We start from the raw sequence: 18,863 nt of genomic DNA on the forward strand, positions 1-18,863 counted from the left end.
GGACACCTGCTGCTCTGATGTTACACGCATCTTCATCTTCAAGCTTTACTGAATACTTGAATATGACATGTTTATTTTAGGGCTAGTTGCTCGTGTTAGTGTTAACTCGTTGTTAGCGCCAGCTACATCAGGGTCATTTACGACTGCTGTAATTCCACTTTCAACCAGTAGGGCGGTGGAGCAGGAAATAGCTCACTGTTACTTTAAAATTGTGCATCTGAATGAAATTTTGAAGGTTTTCAGCTGTGTTTTATGTTGGGATGTTAACGTAAGACTTTATGTGGACTAACTATTTTATTTAAAGAGCAAGTCACCCCAGATCAACTTTTTCTTGCTGATAAACTATATAAATCAGTGTCTAATCGTGCTGTAGACAACATTTTGGCACTTTAGTTCAAATTTAAATATTCTGCCTAAAACTGTCAGTGTTGTGCCGTCTTCAGGTAAAAACTCTGCAATACATTTGAATTTAAATCTGCCATCGCTATTAGCTAAGAGGTATACTATGACGGTAACTGGTACATTATGGGTCACAATGTCATTGTGAGCCTGTGTGTGTATTTGTTAGCGGCTCCGCCCCCTCGGTCAGCCAGGCAACAGCATTTGTTGCATTTTTCAAACAAGAAGTGGGAGTGGAGTAAAACTCTGGTAGGGGTGACTTGCTCTTTAAAGCGCAAGTCACCCCCAAATATACTTTTTTTCTGATAAACTATATAAATGCGTGTCTAATCGTGCTGCAGACACGTGTAGTCAATAGTTTTGCACTTTAGTGCATTTTAGTTAAAATTTAAATTTTCTGCCTAAAACCGTCAGTGTTGTGTTGTTGTCAGGTAAAAACTCTGCACTGCATTTGAATTTAAATCTACCATCGCTATTGGCTAAGAGGTACCTTAGAACGTTAGCTGGTACCATATGATGTCACAATGTTGTGAGCCTGTGTGTGTTTTTGTTAGCAGCTCCACCCTCTCGGTCTGCTAGGCAACAGCATTTTTCAAACAGGAAGTGGGAGTGGAGTAATACTCTGGTAGGGGGTGACTTGCTCTTTAAAGAAACCAGTTGAATCCTTGATGTAAAAAGAAAGCTTTTATTCTTGATAGTGCTGTTCTGTCAATGACATGAAAAAACTGTGGTTTGACAAAACTGTGTTGATTGTGTCATGTTGTATAAAAATACATACTTCACCTAGAAGAAGAATGCGTCAAAATGCTATTCTGTCAATTCCTGTTTTTCATTATCGCAACATAAATCACAGGATTGGAAAAAAATCTTCATTTGAATATTTTCCTACATCGTGCAGCCCTAACAGAAAGAAGAAGAAAATACCATTTCTATAGCGCCTCTCAAGATAAAAATCACGAGGCCCTTCACATAAACAAAAAATGTAAAAATATAAAAAGAAGTTAGAAAATGGTTAAAAATATTTTTGAAATGAGGAAAAATAGACAATCGTGATTAAAAAATGTAAAGAAAGAGAGAGAGTGATTAGTAGCATTTCTTTCTGCCACATGCTTTAAAATTCAGACCTAAAAACTTTTGTTAGATCAACCAGAGCGCCCTTCCTGCTCCCACCTCAATAACGTAAACATGAACCACATGATGGGTTTAATCAGAGAATTAAAAAGGCATTGGTCTCTATTTCAGAAGCTGCATTGTTGGCTCTTAAAAAAACAACATGACTAGCCGTATCGCTGCACTCATTAACAGTGTGGGTTTGTTGTGGAGGGCGCGGGCCTGCAGCACATGTGTGCCAGTTCATTTCCTCAAGGTCCGCTGTGAGAACACCTCCCTCCTCCGGCGCAGCCCACACGTGGGGAGATTACATCTTTTATTTATCACTTCTTGGCTCTATTTTTCCAGCAAATTCCAGGTTGGAGAGCAATCATCCCAGAAACACTCCCTGCGAGTGTGAGGACTACTGTTATTCCTCGGAGGAAAAGGCGGATCAAGCCCAGTTTTGTTTATTTTCCTACTCACACATTCCACCTATAGCGATATAATGGGTGTGTTGATTATTCACAACTATACAAAGCACACAGGAGGCTCCTGCTTCTGAGGGGTGGGAAGAGAAATCCAAGCATTTAGATTACATTACTATTCAAATTAAGCAGGCAGAGTAATGGGATTACAGCCCTCTGTGAGAAGGTGTCCTGAGCCCGGTCAGCTCACAGGTGACAGACTGCAACACAATCAAATCCTCCAGGCTGACAGAGTCAAGATAATGGCTGTAAGCTGAGGACGGTCTCCATTAGCGTGAGCCACTGCATCACACACAAAGGCCCATGCCGGCTGGCAGCGGACCGGTGTGAATCGTGGCCCATGTGTAAGAATAGCTGAGGCCAAAACGCTCCTTTTATCCAAATCTCTTCTACTTAACAAGAGAATGAAAGAGCACTTTTGTTTGCTTCCTTTTTGGAAACGACAGGAAGCCTGAAAAGGCAGAAATGAACATGAAAATGGGAACAAAGTACCAAACTCACAACGGAAGAATCACTGCAATAGATACGTGCCCTGGCTCATTAAAATCAGAAAGGAAACAGCACATGAAGTATTGACTCGTGTCTGTTGGTGGACACAAGTTGTCAAGTTCAGAGGGGTCTGTTCCTGTTCCAAACACCACGAACAAGCCGACATGTGATAACCTCGAGGGATTGTTCTCCTTTTCCCATTTAGGACCGAGAAGCCTCCTACTTCAGCACTATAAACATTCCAGGCACTTCCCTAAGATCTAAATTTACAACAGGCCTGTCCGACTTCTCCCCAGTTCAGCAGTTTGCTGGTGTGTATCGGTTCCTCTGCAGCCTGGCGTGTCCCCTGATCAAACTCCAGGCCTGCTGACAAAGCCACAGTGCATTTTTAATTATCAGTGAACAGCACATCAGCTGTGCCACGCAGAACGACTCATTCAAATGTAATGTGTGTCAGTTGAGACCCACCCTCAGCACTTCCCCTATTACTCAACTGTTGTGTGCAATTGTTTTAAAAAGTGATTTAGCGGGTATGTGGGTTGGAAACGTGTGCTTCATCACGTTGTCACGTTTTAAACTAAAACCAGTCATTGTTGGGATTTACTTCAAAGTCACAAAAATGTTCTGATGCTGTTCAACTTTATCTGCAAGTTCTGATTACTGAGAAATTTTTAGGAGCAACTTATTTTGAGAGTTCTCATTTCCCCCACGGGCCCCAGACTAAACAGGATTTAAATGCCCCAGTCATACATCCTCATTCACGCGCACAACAGATTTAAAGCCCCATTGTAGCGCCTCCGCGCGTCTGTCTCCCTTTGTTGTCACTTTATGTGCTGGTGTTGGGTCACCGGTAATATGATGGTCTGGGATGTTCGGTTCGGTACAGCCCGGTCCCGTCTCATCACTCACCGACTTGCAGTACGTTGTCCACGCAGCCGCTCTCCAGCAGAGCGATGCCCCGTCGGAACGGCAGCCGCGTCTCGTCGCCGCTCTCCCCGCTACTTCCGATCTCCTCCCCGCCGGTGTTGAACGACGAGTACATGCAGATCTCCCGTTCGCTCCTCGGGAAAGACCAGTACACGATCCGCCTCTGGACGGGCTCCGGGATCCTCTCGAAGCGCTCCTCCACCCGCTGAAACGGCCACTTTTCCGCGACTCTCCTCGCCGCAATGTCCAGCAGGGACTCCGGGCTCAGGGTTCGGCTCGATCCGCCCTGGGTGGCAGCCGAGCCGCCGCACGGTGCCCCCGCGGCCCGCTGGCCTTGTCTGCATGTTGCTCCGAAGCCCGGTCTACAGCAGAGTCGCTTGGCTGGGGGCTGCTGTACGCGCTCCGCCATCATAGCTCCGCTTTATCAGCGACGGAGGAAGTCAACGCACCATATGAACGGGATGGGAAGAAGAACAGGGTAGTCGCGGCTCGATTGTTGGCCGTGTATGGCCAAATTGCCCTTTTAAGGGAACATGGGGGCAGGGCTTCTAAAGCTTGTCAAACCCCTTTGTTGACAAATTAAAGGAAGGCGGGGTTTGTTCGCTCGGCTGGCCCCGAGCGGAAGCCCGACTGGAAGGCGAAATTCCCGCACGGACCTAATCCTGGTCGAACCTAAATCCAACAACGGTTAGCTGTCGTGTCTGTCGAGCATCTTCCAGACGGTGGTTTTTACCGGTAAGGGGAGAGAAAAGGCTTTGTCTGGCAGCGAGCGGAATGAATGTGGGGTGTCTAGGGGCGGTTACTGGCCTGTCAACAGTCGAGCCTCGTGGTTTTAGGGGGAGGGGGCAGTGAACGCAGCACCGCCCCTGTGACATTCACGGTCCACTGGAATGTGGATGGTTTCAAGAAAACAGATTGTATGGAATCCCAATGCTGCCAGAGAAAAACAAAGGAGGAAACAGTTAACATTATAAGCCAACATTAACTTCGATGTCAATGTCAAATGTTTCTAAAAAGACATCTTAAACTATTTTGTTAAAAATTATTTATAACTGACATTTGCATTTATAATAAAACAGTCATGGTAATAAATTACTGTGAATTATTTTGTATTGTCCATCAAGGCTAGATTTACTCAATTAATTTTAGCAACATATGCTTACCTAAATTTTCATTGATGTAGTTTTTTTATTTTGACTGGTAAAATGTGAAAATGTTTTATTATTTAATTGACCCCAGACTTTATATTTAGATTTTGTGCTCTTGTTAACAGGGTTTCAGATGTCAAACTAATAATTTTATTGAACCTTTGATCTAATGAAGATTTATTTATTCGTTCAAACAATTCCTCATTCTTGTTGTTCAAGTTTATTTTTTTATTTTATATATTTTCCACTCATTTTCTGCCCACTCACAGAGTGTGTTCAGCTAAATTGACATGTGCTTCTTATTTAACCAATACCAGTGCTGAGGGATGTTAACGCTCACATGGGCAATGACAGTGTGACCTGGTTGTTGTCTCATCTGATTTGTGGCCACATGTCATGGACACTCGAGTGAAGAGAGGGGAGGAGCTGTCAACTGGCCACTACCTGGTGGTGGGTTGGCTTCGATAGTGAGGGAGGATGCTAGTCAGAACTGGCAGGCCCAAACGTATTGTGAGGGTCTGCTGGGAACGTCTGGCAGAGTCTCCTGTCAGAAGGAGCTTCAATTCCCACCTCCGACAGAACTTCCAAAATGTTCCGGGGGAGGCAGGGGACATTGAGTCCGAGTGAGCCATGTTCTGTGCTTCCACTGTTGAGGCGGCTGACAGCAGCTGCGGCCACAGGGTCGTCTGTGCCTGTTGTGGTGGAAAACCCTAAACCCGCTGGTGGACACCAACAGTTAGGGATAACGTCAAGCTAAAGAAAGTGTCAGATCAGGTCCTTTAGGTCTGTGGGACTCCACAGGCAACTGATGGGTAACAGCAGGAGTTTGGTAAGACCATGGAGCAAGACTTCCGTCCGACTTCAAGGAGATTCTGGTCCACCATCCTGTGCTTCAGGAAGGGAAAGCAGTGCACTACAAACACTGTTTATAGTGGGAACGGTGTGCTACTCAGGATGTTGTGGCCTCCCTGGTAAAGTCTATCCAGGGGTTCGACAGACTGCAGATTCAGTTCATAACTTTTATGGTCAGGATTTCTAGGTGCAGCCAAGGTGTCGAGGGGATCTGTTTTGGTGGCCCAAGGATTGAGTCTCTGCTTTTTGCAGATGATGTGGCCCTGTTGGCTTCATCAGAACGCGATCTCCGGCTCTCAAAGGATTGGTTCGCATCCGGGTGTAAGGTAGCTGGGATGAGAATTTGCTCTTTTAAATCCTAGACCACGGTCTTGAGTAAAAAAAAAAAAAGGTTAGAATGCCGGCTCCGGGTCAGGGACGAGGTCCTGCCCCAAGGGGAGAAGTTTAAGTATCTCAGGGTCTTGTTCACAAGTTAGGGAAAGGTGGAGCGCGAGATCAACAGGCGGATTGGTGCTGCATCTACATTGATGCATGCATTGTACCAATCTGTCGTGGTAAAGAGAGAGCTGAGTCAGAAGGCAAAGCTCTTGATTTCCCAATTGATCTATGTTTCTATCCTCACCTATAGTCATGAGCTTTGGGTAGTGACCGAAAGAACGATGTCGCGGATACAAGCGGCCGAAATGAGTATTCTATGCAGGGTAGCTGGGCTCTCCCTCAGAGATAGGGTGAGAAGTTCGGTCATCCAGGAGGGGCTCAGAGTAGGCCAGCTGCTCCTCCACATCGAGAGGAATTAGTTGAAGTGGCTCGGGCATCTAGTTAGGATGCCTCCTGGATGCCTCCCTTGTGAGGTTTTCTGGGCATGTCCAACCGGGAGAAGACCTAAAGGAAGACCCAGGACACGCTGGAGGGACTATGTCTCTCAGCTGGCCAGGGAATGGCTTAGGATTCCACCAGAGGAGCTGGCCCAAGTGGCTGGGTAGAAGTAAGTCTGGGCCTCCCTGCTTAGGCTGCTGCTCCTGTGACCCGATGGATGGAGATAATGCTTCTTAGACAGGAGTCAGATGCCTCACAGACCTGGATTGTTCATGAATGTATTTGCAGCTTTGTGTTTTAAAGAACTTGGACTTGAGTTTGACACCCCTGCTGTAGTTTCATGCAGAGTTGATGAACAGAACAGGACAGACATGTCCTACAGCAGAACTTCAGCAGTGACACAGCAGCTTTCAGGCATCCCTAAATCTTAATATTTGACTAAATCTACTGGATTTTAAAGATATTCTTAAATCTATTGATTAAGAGACTCAAATTGAAGTTTATTAAGATTGTGCCTTAACTCTGGGGAAGAGGAATTTCCAGCCTTCAGGCTCCAGCCTTCAGGCCACAACCAGGCTCCAGCCATCAGGCCACAACCAGGTTCCAGCCATCAGGCCACAACCATTGGAACTGCCACATCACCAATTACCTGAACCATCCATCAGGCTCAGCCTGGGCTCTAGGCTCCAGACTACACCGGCAACCAGGCCTTGTCACGTTGAGGAGCGGATGGCGGCAGACCATGTGTGGTGGAGCAGATCAGGAGGCAGGAATGCAGACACGGATTAAATAAAAGTAGTTTTAATGGCAGAGCGGGAACGACAGACCAAAAACAACGCTGACAACAAACAATGGCCCAACAAGAAAAATGAGACAAGGAGAGGCTTTATACGCTGGGGCTGGAGTGATAGGAGACGAGGAGCAGGTGTGTGGAGAACTGGCACAGGTGAAATAACTAATGAGGAGAAGAGCAGAGCAGGACACCAGACCTGACTGGGAAGGACAAACACACACACACACACACACACACACACACACACACACACACACACACACACACACACACACACGCATACACATACTGACACACACATAAACTCACACACACATATACTGAGCTGGGGAACAAGAGGCTGGAGCTACAGCTAGAGGGGCTGAGGATGACTGGATGACACAGGACCTGGGAGGAATGATTTTAAAGGGCTACAACTTAAGACACATAACAGAGATGCAGACAAAGGACACATGAGGGCACTAAGAGAACACAAAAGGGAATCTATAGAGGGATGGACAAACATTAGGAGACACATGGGGAAAGACGCAGACACAGACCATGACAGGCCTGGGAGAGAGGTAAGCCTAATACGACTGCCCCTCCTAGAAAAACTTGAGAAACTCGAGGAAGATATGGGGGAAATTTGCAAAATCATTGAATTTTATGTTAGCCGAGCTGTTTAAGCTAACAGTACAACAAGATCAACTGCTATCATTAATGGACGAGGTCAAGACACTGAAAGTCAAGCTTGCAGAAAAGGACAAGAAGATCAGTGTACTGGAACAGAGTGGATGAACTGGAGCAGTATACCAGAAGGGATGACGGTGATAACTGGTTTGGAAACAAGACACAGGTCCAATGCCAGAGTAACTGGAGATAGAAACACAACTGAGGATGCTCCACAGGAAGAACTCCAGTCACTAGAACAAGTGTTAAGCTTCTTGCACAGTAAGAACATTAACATCCAATGTGATGCAATATCAATCTGTCATACCCTTCCAAGAAAGGCAGACAAATGAATCCTCTGGAGGCAGGCGTTGCAGATTAGCAACATTAAAACCTACCTAGTTACTCCACATGCGTATTTCATGAGCATTATTTAACTCAGAAGTACCCTGAAGGACTTAGTTGTTTGTCCTTTTATCAAAACTTATTTTGAGCCTGAGAGGGTTAAGACCAGTCATCATAGTGTGATTTACTAGCACAGAAATTAGTTGTTAAGGCAAGCAAAAAACCTGAAAGGTACAAATGTGTTTAAAAATGAACACCTGACAAAAAAGAATGAAACAAAAGATAAAGAAGCAAGAATGATAAGAAAACAGAAAAAAATCACAGCCACATGGACAAGAAATGGTGTCGTATGGATTAGAGAGCAAGAAGGTCTAAATGCAAAAATGATCAAAGAGTTGAAAGATCTGGAAGTGTTTCAGAGTAAAAGATGATTTTTTTCTGTGTGTAGCACTGACTAAATAATGGATACTGGAATCAGCTTAACTATGGAAGCACAAATGACCAAAAAGAATCAATGGATTCTGATGAGAAAATATATGAACTTGACAGTAAAATAGATGAAAGTTTATTTAATTTTAAGATAAATAGCAATTATTATGGAAAAGATCAACTAAATAGTGAGTTAATTAACAAGGATTCATTATCAATCATCCACATAAACAGTAGAAGTTTAGTTTCCAAGATGTCAACAATAAAGGATTATTTAGATACATTTAAAAGCAAATTCAAAGTCATTGTCATTACTGAGACTTGGCTTAATGATGAAATGATGGCTGAAGTACAAGTGGAGGGTTGTGAACTTCATTTTGTAAATAGAATAAATAAAAGAGGTGGTGGGGTTGTCCTGTACATTAAAAATTATTTAAAATGTTAATTAGTAGAGAAAATGATGGGATGGAAGGTAATGTTAAATGGTAACAGTGGAAATTAGCAATGACACATCCAAAAAGAAAATAATCAGTTGTGTATAAAGAGCGTCTTGCATCAGGACATTTACAGGTAAAATAAATGTTAGTGGATTATATTAAAAACAAAACCTTGTTCATGTGTGGGGACTTCAACATTAACTTGGAACATCCTGCTGGACAGAGAACATCAAATATTTTGATTTGATAGGTTTGGTTGCTTTGATAAACAAACCTACCAGGATTACAACCCAGAGTGCAACAATAATTTATAATATATTCACTATTAGAAAGGAGGATCTTATTAAAACTGGGGTATTTTGGGAAGATTTTGTATGGAAACACTATGGCTGAGAGGACCAACCCACCACATTTTTCCTGTCACCTTCCCCTCTCCTAGGAAGATTTCAGAAGTAGAAGCACAGCTATTGTTGCAGAACCAGGACCTGACCAACATTCATTTCCATTCACTACAAGGTTTTGTTTTTTTTTTTTTTTTTTTTTTTGGACTCCTGTTGTTGACCTCCATTTTCCCTCTTGGGCTGAGACTTGGCTATCGATTAACTTCTACTTGCTCTGACTGGTCCTGGTGGTTTGTAACCAGCACCAACTTGTTCAGTTGTCTCGCATGTTGCTAAGCAAACTTTGTTTAATTTGTGCTGTCTAACTGCACTGCATGAAAAATAGTTGTATGTTTGTGAGAAATTAGGACAGGTGACACATATTTTAAAAAAGTTCAGACATATTACATGAAGGTTTAAAACTCAATTTTAACAAATAAAGAACATTTAATGTGCTTTTGTCAAAAATCAATCCCTCTGGGTTTCTGACCTCAGTGCGGTATTTTGCACAAAAAATACTCCCTGCATCAAAAAGGATCCCTTGGTGCTGATCGGCACCAAGGGAAAATTTCAGAGACGATTTTAAACAGTTTTACTGAGCATAAACACACCATTATCTGTCAATATAATTAGTTTATCTGTCATTTTCTCTTCCATTTACAGTACCACCTGCAGCTCCAACAGGACGACGTTATCACCAACCTCATTTCAGCACACTTGCTCCATGCTGTGTAAATGATTCAGGCCCCATGTTGAAAATCTGGAATATTGTATAATTTTACCCTGCAGACAGCACAGAAGAAGGACAGTAATGACTGAGCCTATTCACTCAGCATGGTGGGAGCAGTGGGTGGGCTGGGAAAGGGAGACAGACACACAGAACCAGACTGTGAGGAAAAATGACAGTGCAGGCTGGGTTTGTGATCATTTTTGGGCTTTTGGTTAGATCTGTTTCATAAATCTGAATCCATGCCACAGGTGAAATACCGACGTTGGTGGAATGTCCGTCCACCAAGGCCACCGCTGTTATTGGGCCGACCAATCACAGATGTGTGCTCTCTGTTGCGTTCAACGGATACGTAAAAAATTAGGCCATCTCCGTCCACCTTTGCATGCCTGTCAGAGCCCTTGTGTTGACGTATAATGCTGCTGTGTGTCTCTGAACCTCAGCATATGGAACAGAATAAACTAGGCTAGTTGTGTGAAGGTTTACAAAGCATTAGCATAAACTACCGTGTAACTTTAGAAACAATGTTGTTTTAAGACAGCAAATATCCACTTTGGTTTAGGGGCTTTGCTTGGATTAACGTTAGCAAGAATATATTGCTATCTCAGTTCTTCAAATAATTTGGGAAAAAATCTTAAGAAATGGTGAGGAATCAATGGATGTACAGGGAATGCTACATTTAGCTGTTGCTAAAGATATTCATTCTTGTAAATAACGATCAACATTATTATAAATAACTATGCAATGAGACATTCATGGCATAAAAAATGTCTCTGAAATAATTTTTCATATTTTGGAAGATTGTAGAGATCTGACCTGTTTTGAGACAACATCACTCCGCTGGTCTTGGCTGCACTCTGACTAGCAGTTACTGTGTCAGTCCGGTGAGTTGTGAACTCTATTTCACTAAACAGAAACCATCCTGTAGGCTTTCTACAACAGGAAAGACAATAATTATTTATAAGTATAACAGAGAAACGTCAAGTTGGACAAAAATTCCTTTAATTGTTTAGGAACTTTCCACTGAAGCTCATTTGAAACAATCTGAATGATCCTTTTAAGTTCTCATAATGCACTCCTGCTTTCTATAAATTCCCATAGTTTGTATTTAAGTTTGGTTTAAAAACATGTGATCTAGAACCTTTTTTACAATATTATGATTGTTGATCTTTCACAGCAACATTTCAAGTTCTGAAGATACATTATTTTCTTCTTGTTAATCACGTGTCCCCTTGATTGAACTGTGAATCCTCCTGGTTAGTGTTCACGCTCACGGTGTTGATTTATGCTGATGACGTCCAAGAGTTGAAGCACATTCATCCTGTCCACAGTTAATAAGGAGATTATTGCACTGAAAGCTGGTTCTTTGTCTGCTTGATTTCTTTGTATGACTGCACCAAACCTTCACTGCATACTGGCTGTTTGTTGGCGTCATCGTTCTTCCTGTTTTGAGCGGTATTGACAATCACATCCCACATGAAGAGATGCAAAAAATTGTTGTGTTGACGAACATCAGAAGAAGAAGAAGAAAATATCATGTCTATACCGCCTCTCAAGATAAAAATCACAAGGCGCTTCACAAAAACAAAATATGTAAAAATATTTAAAAAATTCTTTAGAAAATGGTTAAAAATATATTTTAAATGAGACTAAACTATAGTCATGTGCAAAGTTCATGCTTGCTCTGGAGTGTAATGAGGAGATTATTGCAGACCTGAGTTGAGCTGACGTTGAATGTACAGAATTGATCAGGCAAATCAATTCAGATGCAGCATTGATCATGTTATGTATGGGGGTCATTTAATATCAAAATGCATATTGTAGAATAATTGTTGTAGCTCCCCAGCCTACACACACACACACACACACACACACACACACACACACACACACACACACACACACACACAATGCACAAATACAAAGCAGTGACTAAGTGGAGTAACATGGAGCCATTCACATGATTTGTTATTTTGGAAGCACCAAATGGCCATTAAGGTTGTTTCAACACAATCCTGCCTGTGGGGGCAGCAGATGTGTGATAGTTTAATAGCTAAACACACTTTTAAAACACACAAAAGCCTTTTAAGGTATGTGCAAACAATTTGGAAGTAGAAGGCTTGTTGGAAGCAACAGCTCATGTAGTCTCTTGATATTTGGGGGTGGGGGGGGGGGGGGGGGGTGGGGGGGGGGGGAACTACAGCTAACCCTGGATTAGTCGTAGCACCCCTAAGTAAATGTTAGATTTTTTTACAATTCAATTTTAATTTAACGTGTGAATGTGATAATATTTAACATACAAAACAAAAATAATCAGTAAATTATCATGTACATAGTAAAAAATTAAACCAAAACAGGAAAATGATGTTAACCTTTGACCTCATTTTCCACCTGCGAACGAGTGAAAGGTAGAGCTAGTGGTAAAATGGATCCATTTTTGTTGCCCAAATTTCCAAGGATAGTGTCAGAAACGATTGAATCTTTGGAAGTGATCTCAGACCCACAAACAACCTACGGATCTGGATGAAGAGAGTCAACCCTCAACCGCCGCAGCAGTCGAGGGTTTTGCCGCTGGAAATGCTAACACTAACATTAGCTAAACTTGCAACATTATAGGTGGTTTTCTGTGTGGCTGTATGTGTTTATGATTTCATGGAAAAGTCAGCGATTGTTCATATGTTCAGGTGTTGTTGAGGTTTTGTGCACGCATGTGTATCTGCTAGTGTTGAAGGTGTTTTAGAGAACAATAGGTATGCATGACCACTTCCTTCATAGCACCTGCAGAAAAAAATTCTGGAGCCGCCACTGCATGACTCTCTGGGTGTATTCTCGTTGAACGATTGCAGATGGGAGTTGAAGGTTTTTAAGCAGTGATTGAAGACTGTTGGAGGCTGACTGGTTGTGAGGGTGCTCAATAAATGGTTGCAGAGCCGGTCACACTGGATGGCCACAGACTTGTAAATCAGCTTCAAGTTCACCAGAGATTTGTCTAGAATGGCCTAAAAGTGCACAGTGTGGTCCGGGCTTAAAGAAACACCTTTTGCTCCGCATAAACACAATGTTAATATTATATCAATCAATCAATCAATCAATCAATTAAAGGTTTATTTATGTATAGCACCTTCCACAACCCTATTTGAATGCCCAAGGTGCTAGAACACATCACAGAAAGACATATAATCATGAAAAGAGAAGTTTATACACCAAAAATAAAGTGTAGAGCATAGGACAGAAAAATATAACAATGAATAAAAGTGAAAAATCAGACCAAGACTATTAAGTGCTTTTTAAAGTTTTTTTTTAATCACAGAAAAGTTTTTTTTTTACCTTGCTGACACTTTTGATCGCTCCTGCGATCTTCTTCAGAGCTAGCCGCTAATGGCGGCGATACTTTATTCTCCATTTATCGGTGAGGAGAGCGCGGCCAGCAGAGAGTGGCACCGTCCTTTCCTGCCCGCGCTCTCCTCTAATGTGTAAACCCCCTCATCTCTGAACATCTTATGTGTGTTCTTGCTGTGTCGTATCTCTAATTCCATGCTGTAGTTCTTTTTTAAAACACAGAGCAGTTTTGTTACCTGTTTTCCCGATACGTTTCGTTTGCGGCTGCAAACTTCATCAGGCTGACACTGATGGTGGCGTCACTTCCTTCTCCGTTTATCCGCGGGCGGCAGAGGACATTGTCGCCCTCTGCTGCCCACTCTCCCCTCTCCGATGATGCAGTCCTATGCGCGGTCCAACGAGTAAACTCCATCGTCCCTGTTCATGGTCCCACATCCACGTCTCCTTATCTCTATAGCTTCTTTTATCCATCTTTTATATTTCTGTTGTTCTGTGTTTATGATCCTTGTGTTGTCCCAGACCATTATAGGTTTTTCTCTTATGCAGTGATCTGTTACGGCTGACTTCTTTATTGTAATTTCTGCTTCTTCTTTTGCTGCTCTTGTGTGTTTTCGATTTGCCTCTTTCTCACACTCCTTTCTATGTTCTATTGTTCGTGTGTTGAGTTGGCATCCGGTTTCTCCTATATATGTTTTATTGCAGAGTTTGCATGGGATTTTGTAAACGACTCCACATTTAAGTCCAGCTGATATTTTGTCTTTTGGGTGTACTAGTCTGTTTCTAACTGTTGTGTATGGTTTTGTTGGTGTGTTTAAGTTGTGTTTTTTCATTGTTGCTCTTATTTTTTCCGTTATGCCTCTGACATATGGTAGGGTTATCACTGGTTTTAGTTATTGTCTTTCTGGGTTTCTGGTTCTTTTTTTGGGTTGTTCTTTGCTTTCTGTTGTTGTTTGTTGTTTTCCTTTGTTTATTGCCCATGTTGGGTATCCGCAGGTCTTTAAAGCGTGTTGTATGTGTTTGTCCTCTTGTTTACGGTCTCTCTCTTCTGTTATTATGTTTGCTCGGTGATATAATGTTCTGATTACTGACATTTTGTGTATGGTGGGGTGTTCTGATGTCCATAATAGATATTGGTCTGTGTGTGTTGGTTTCCTGTATGTGTTTATGTTTAGGGTCCCGTCGGTCTGCCTGCTTATTTTCATGTCCATAAATGCTATGCTGCCTTCTGTTTCTGTCTCATATGTGAACTTTATGTTGCCTGTGTCGTCAATGTTGTTTAAGTGTTGTGTTAGTGTTTCTGTTAGTCCTTTTGGTATGATTTCCAGTATGTCATCCACGTAGCGTTTCCATAATTTTATTTAGCAGTTTGGGGGGGCGGTGGCTATGGCTTTTTGCTCTAGGTCTTCCATGAAAAACTCGCACAGGGTGGCTGATAACGGGTTACCCATGGCAAAGTCTTCCAGTTGTTTGTATATTGTGTTGTCGTATGTGAAGTAAGTGGAGTTAGCTACCAGTCCTATCAGTTGTGCTATGTCATCTGCTGTGAGGTTTATTCTTTAGTGTAAAGTCTTGTCCTGTCTGATTCTGTTAACTACTATGTCTATGGTTTTTTGGGTTGGTGTTTTTGTGAACAGGGATGGGACGTCATGTGGGATGAGTATGTTGTTATCTTCTATTGTAATCTCCTTTAGTTCTTTTGCCAGTTCTATACTATTTTTGCAGTGTTGATCTGTGTTTCCTAATAACGGGCTGATAATTTTGCTGATATCTCTTGCCATGTTGTATGCTGGTGTACCTATGCTGTCAACTATTGGTCTAAGTGGGGTGTTTTGTTTGTGTATTTTTGGCGTTCCATATATTCTTGGTGTTATGTTTGCTGTAGGAATCCAGTATTTGTACATTTTTTCTGTTATTTTGCCTTTCTTGTAGTGGCTTCAGTAATTTTTTTCATGTTTTTCTTAATGCTCACCCCGCCCCTCATCTCTGTTTATGGTTCCACGCCCACATCTCCGTATCTCTATGGCTTCCTTAATCCATCTTTTATATTTTGTTGTTCGGTGTTTATGATCCTTGTGTTGTCCCAGTCCATTATATGGTTTTCCCTTGTGCAGTGGTCTGTTATGGCTGATTTCTTTATTGTGCTTCCTGCTTCTTGTTTTGCTGCTCTTGTGTGTTTTCAGCATGTTTCTCCCTCACACGCTTTTCTACGTTCTATTGTTCTTGTGTTGAGTTGGCGTCCGGGTTCTCCTATGTTAAAGTTAAAGTCAAAGTCCCATTAGTTGTCACACACACTGATGTGTGTGCGAAATTTGTTCGCATTTGACCCATCCCCTGGGGAAACGGTGAGCTGCAGACACAGCCGTGCTCCGGAACCATCTGGTGGCTTGTTTTTTGTTTTATTGGAGAGTTTGCGTGGGATTTCATAAATGACTCCACACCTATGTCCTGCTGATATCTTGTCCTTGGGTGGTTTGTGTATGGTTTTGTTGGTGTGTTTATGTTATGTTGCAGAACCATGAACAGAGACGATGGGGTCTACGCATTAGACCATGCATGGAACTATGTCATCGGTGAGGAGAGCGTGGCCAGCAGAGGGCAACAGTGTCCTTTGCTGCCCGCGGATAAACGGAGAAGGAAGTGACGCCATAATTAGTGGCTAGCTCTGAAGAAGATTGCAAGAGCGATCAAAACTGTTTGCAAGTAAAAAATATTAAACTTTTCTGTGTTTAAAAAAAGAACTTAAAAAGTGTTTAGAAGAAAAACACAGAAGGAAAATACAAAAGACTATTTAGCCTCTGAAAGGCTGAATTTATGATGGGACTGACTCCAGTGTCCTTCTGGGCACACCAGAGCAATCTCAACCCAGCACACATGGCACAACAATCTGATAAGATTATCTTTAGGGAGGTTACAACAAAAACCTGGAAAGCAGAGGAAAACAACCAGCAGATGATTGAAGCAAACAACACAGGAACGAAGAAAGAAAGGAAAACATGGCTGAAAAACAACAAATAGGACGAAGCCTAACATTAAAACCCAACAAGCTAGTTTTTGCAGAGCGTGGTTAAGTGCCGTTGTATCTCAGTGAACACATTTTCTTTAACTGCAGAGCGTCACATGGTTAATACTATCCAGGTACTCTGGCATGAAGGATGCTTGAAGCATCCCATTATCATGATTTCTCTGGATGGACTCTCTCTGCTCAACTAAAAAGGCTCACAAGGGTGATAATGACACTCCAGCTCACTCCTGGGGATAATCACACACACACACAACACAAACCGTAGTATCCGCTCACGCTGGGCTCATTTGCATCCTCATCAGTATGCATGAAATTTCTCGCTGAACTTTAATACCCTAACTGCTGCATAATACACTATAATGAGCATAAAAGTGAGGATGACAATTAAAACTCGCATTAATCACTAAATGCTGAGGGGTGGGGTTGAGATGGGGGTGGGGGTGGGGGTGGGGGGGGCTGAGATAGAAATCGCCCCAGAGAGGATGTGAAGAGGATGAAAGAAGATGAGGAGAAAATGAAAGAATGAAACCAGTGGATGATGAGGGGATAAATAAAAGGAAAATGACTGAAGCATCTCTGATTAATGAGAAACAGACAGATGAAGGCCTGCTCTCACTTCTTTGTTTTGTTTTTATTCCTCCATCGATTACCAGTCTACTTCCCTTTGTTCTTCTTTAAAGACTGACAGAAAATATTGCTCACAAAGAGGATAACATGTCTTGCTAATGACCCCCCCCCCCCCCCCCCGTTGCTGACATAAATGATTTGGAGGTGATGAATATTCAGCTGAGATCAACAAATATGATCTCATCTTTCTTTTTACACCCCTGACGTCCCCTCCCCTCAAAGTTCAGGTGTAAATTTATTCTTCCCCTCCCTTCAGCCGTGTTACATGTGTTTGATGCGGCTCGCTGCCTATAAATAAGCAGCGCCTGCAGAGTTGCTGCTCTTCATTTATGTATTTATTCATTTTGGGGGTTTATGTGAGTTCCCTACAAGTCTTCATTCATCTGATGGGTTGCTGTCTGTGTGTCCCAAAACAAAATCTGTTTGTGTCATGAAAAATAATTAAAATGAAATTTATTGAATTAATGATCTCACAAACTAGTGATAAAAGCATATACAGTATTTGTACGCTCACTGGCCACTCTATTGGGTACACCTTGCTAGAACTGGGTCGGACCCCCTTTTGCCTTCAGAACCGCCTTAATCCTTTGTGGCAAAGATTCAACAAGGTACTGGAAACATTCATCAGAGACTCTGGTCCATATTGATATATTTTTTTTCTCTATTTTATTTCATTCAAAATAAAAACAAATAAAACATATAAAACTATAAGAAATACATAACAAAAAATCTAATTTGAACGAAAAGGAGCAGAATGAAGAAAAACATCTTGTAATTTCTGCCCCTTTTTCCAGAAGAAATAATAAATGTATATACAATTTCCATTTGTCAGACACACATACAGATTCATTTTAAACTTTTTCCTGTTCTTAATTCCAGTGCGATCATGATCATTGATTTAATTTACATTTTCATAATTATTTAGTTAACTCAATTTGGTACATTTTTTTGAATATATTAAATGACGGAGTTTTTTTAATTTCCCTTTTAAAGTTATTCCATAATTTAACACCATTTACAGATATATTCCATTCCTTAATTTTAGTTCTAAGTCTTGGTTTTGTAAACACATCAGTTTCTTTCAGCATGCAATTACTAGTTCTCTTTTCAAATATCCCCTGAATGTTTGTTGGCAGAGTACCTAAATTGGCTTTACACATGGTTTGTAAGATTTTCCAGTCTTTTAAATCATGAAATTTCAGTAATTTATATTTTATAAGCAATGGGTTCGATGGATCTCTACAGCCACTATAACTGATTATTCTCAGAACTCTTTTCTGTAAAATAAATAAGGGTTGTGTATAGTTTTTGTATGTGCTCCCCAGATTTCTACACAATAAGTCAAGGATGGAGAAATCAGTGAATTGTACAATGCCAACAAACCAGAATTAGTCAGTAAAAACTTGACTCTATGTAAAACTCCTAAGGATTTGGCAATTTTACCTTTTATGTAACTAATATGGGATTTCCATGTCAAGTCTTCATCAATAAGAACTCCAAGAAATCTAGTTTCTTTTACAGGTGCTGGCCAGTAAATTAGAATATCATCAAAAGGTTGAAAATATTTCAGTAATTCCATTCAAAACGTGAAACTTGTACATTATATTCATGCAATGCACACAGACCAATGTATTTCCAATGTTCATTACATTTAAATTTGATATTCATAAGTGACAACTAATGAAAACTCCAAATTTGGTATCTCAAAAAATTAGAATATTCTGAAAAGGCTGAATATAGAAGACACCTGCTGCCACTCTAATCAGCTGATTTACTCAAAACACCTGCAAAGGCCTTTAAAAGGTCCCTCAGTCTTGTTTTGAAGGCACCACAATCATGGGGAAGACTTCTGACTTAACAGCTGTCCAAAAGACAATCATTGACACCTTGCACAAGGAGGGCAAGACA

General features: G+C 41.6%; 1 protein-coding gene across 1 annotated transcript in view; it reads right to left on the reverse strand.

Annotated features, from left to right (window-relative positions):
* LOC107374803 (zinc finger SWIM domain-containing protein 6) overlaps positions 1 to 4,171 on the reverse strand; it is a 91,400-nt gene extending 87,229 nt beyond the window's left edge. The window contains exon 1 of the mRNA XM_070552422.1: positions 3,375 to 4,171. Within this exon, the coding sequence (XP_070408523.1) occupies positions 3,375 to 3,804 (430 nt within the window). The 5' untranslated portion in view covers positions 3,805 to 4,171. The remainder of the gene's footprint in view (positions 1 to 3,374) is intronic.
* Between the last annotated feature and the right edge of the window lie 14,692 nt (positions 4,172 to 18,863).

The sequence above is a fragment of the Nothobranchius furzeri genome, chromosome 6 (assembly GCF_043380555.1).
Source record: "Nothobranchius furzeri strain GRZ-AD chromosome 6, NfurGRZ-RIMD1, whole genome shotgun sequence".
Lineage (NCBI taxonomy): Eukaryota > Metazoa > Chordata > Actinopteri > Cyprinodontiformes > Nothobranchiidae > Nothobranchius > Nothobranchius furzeri.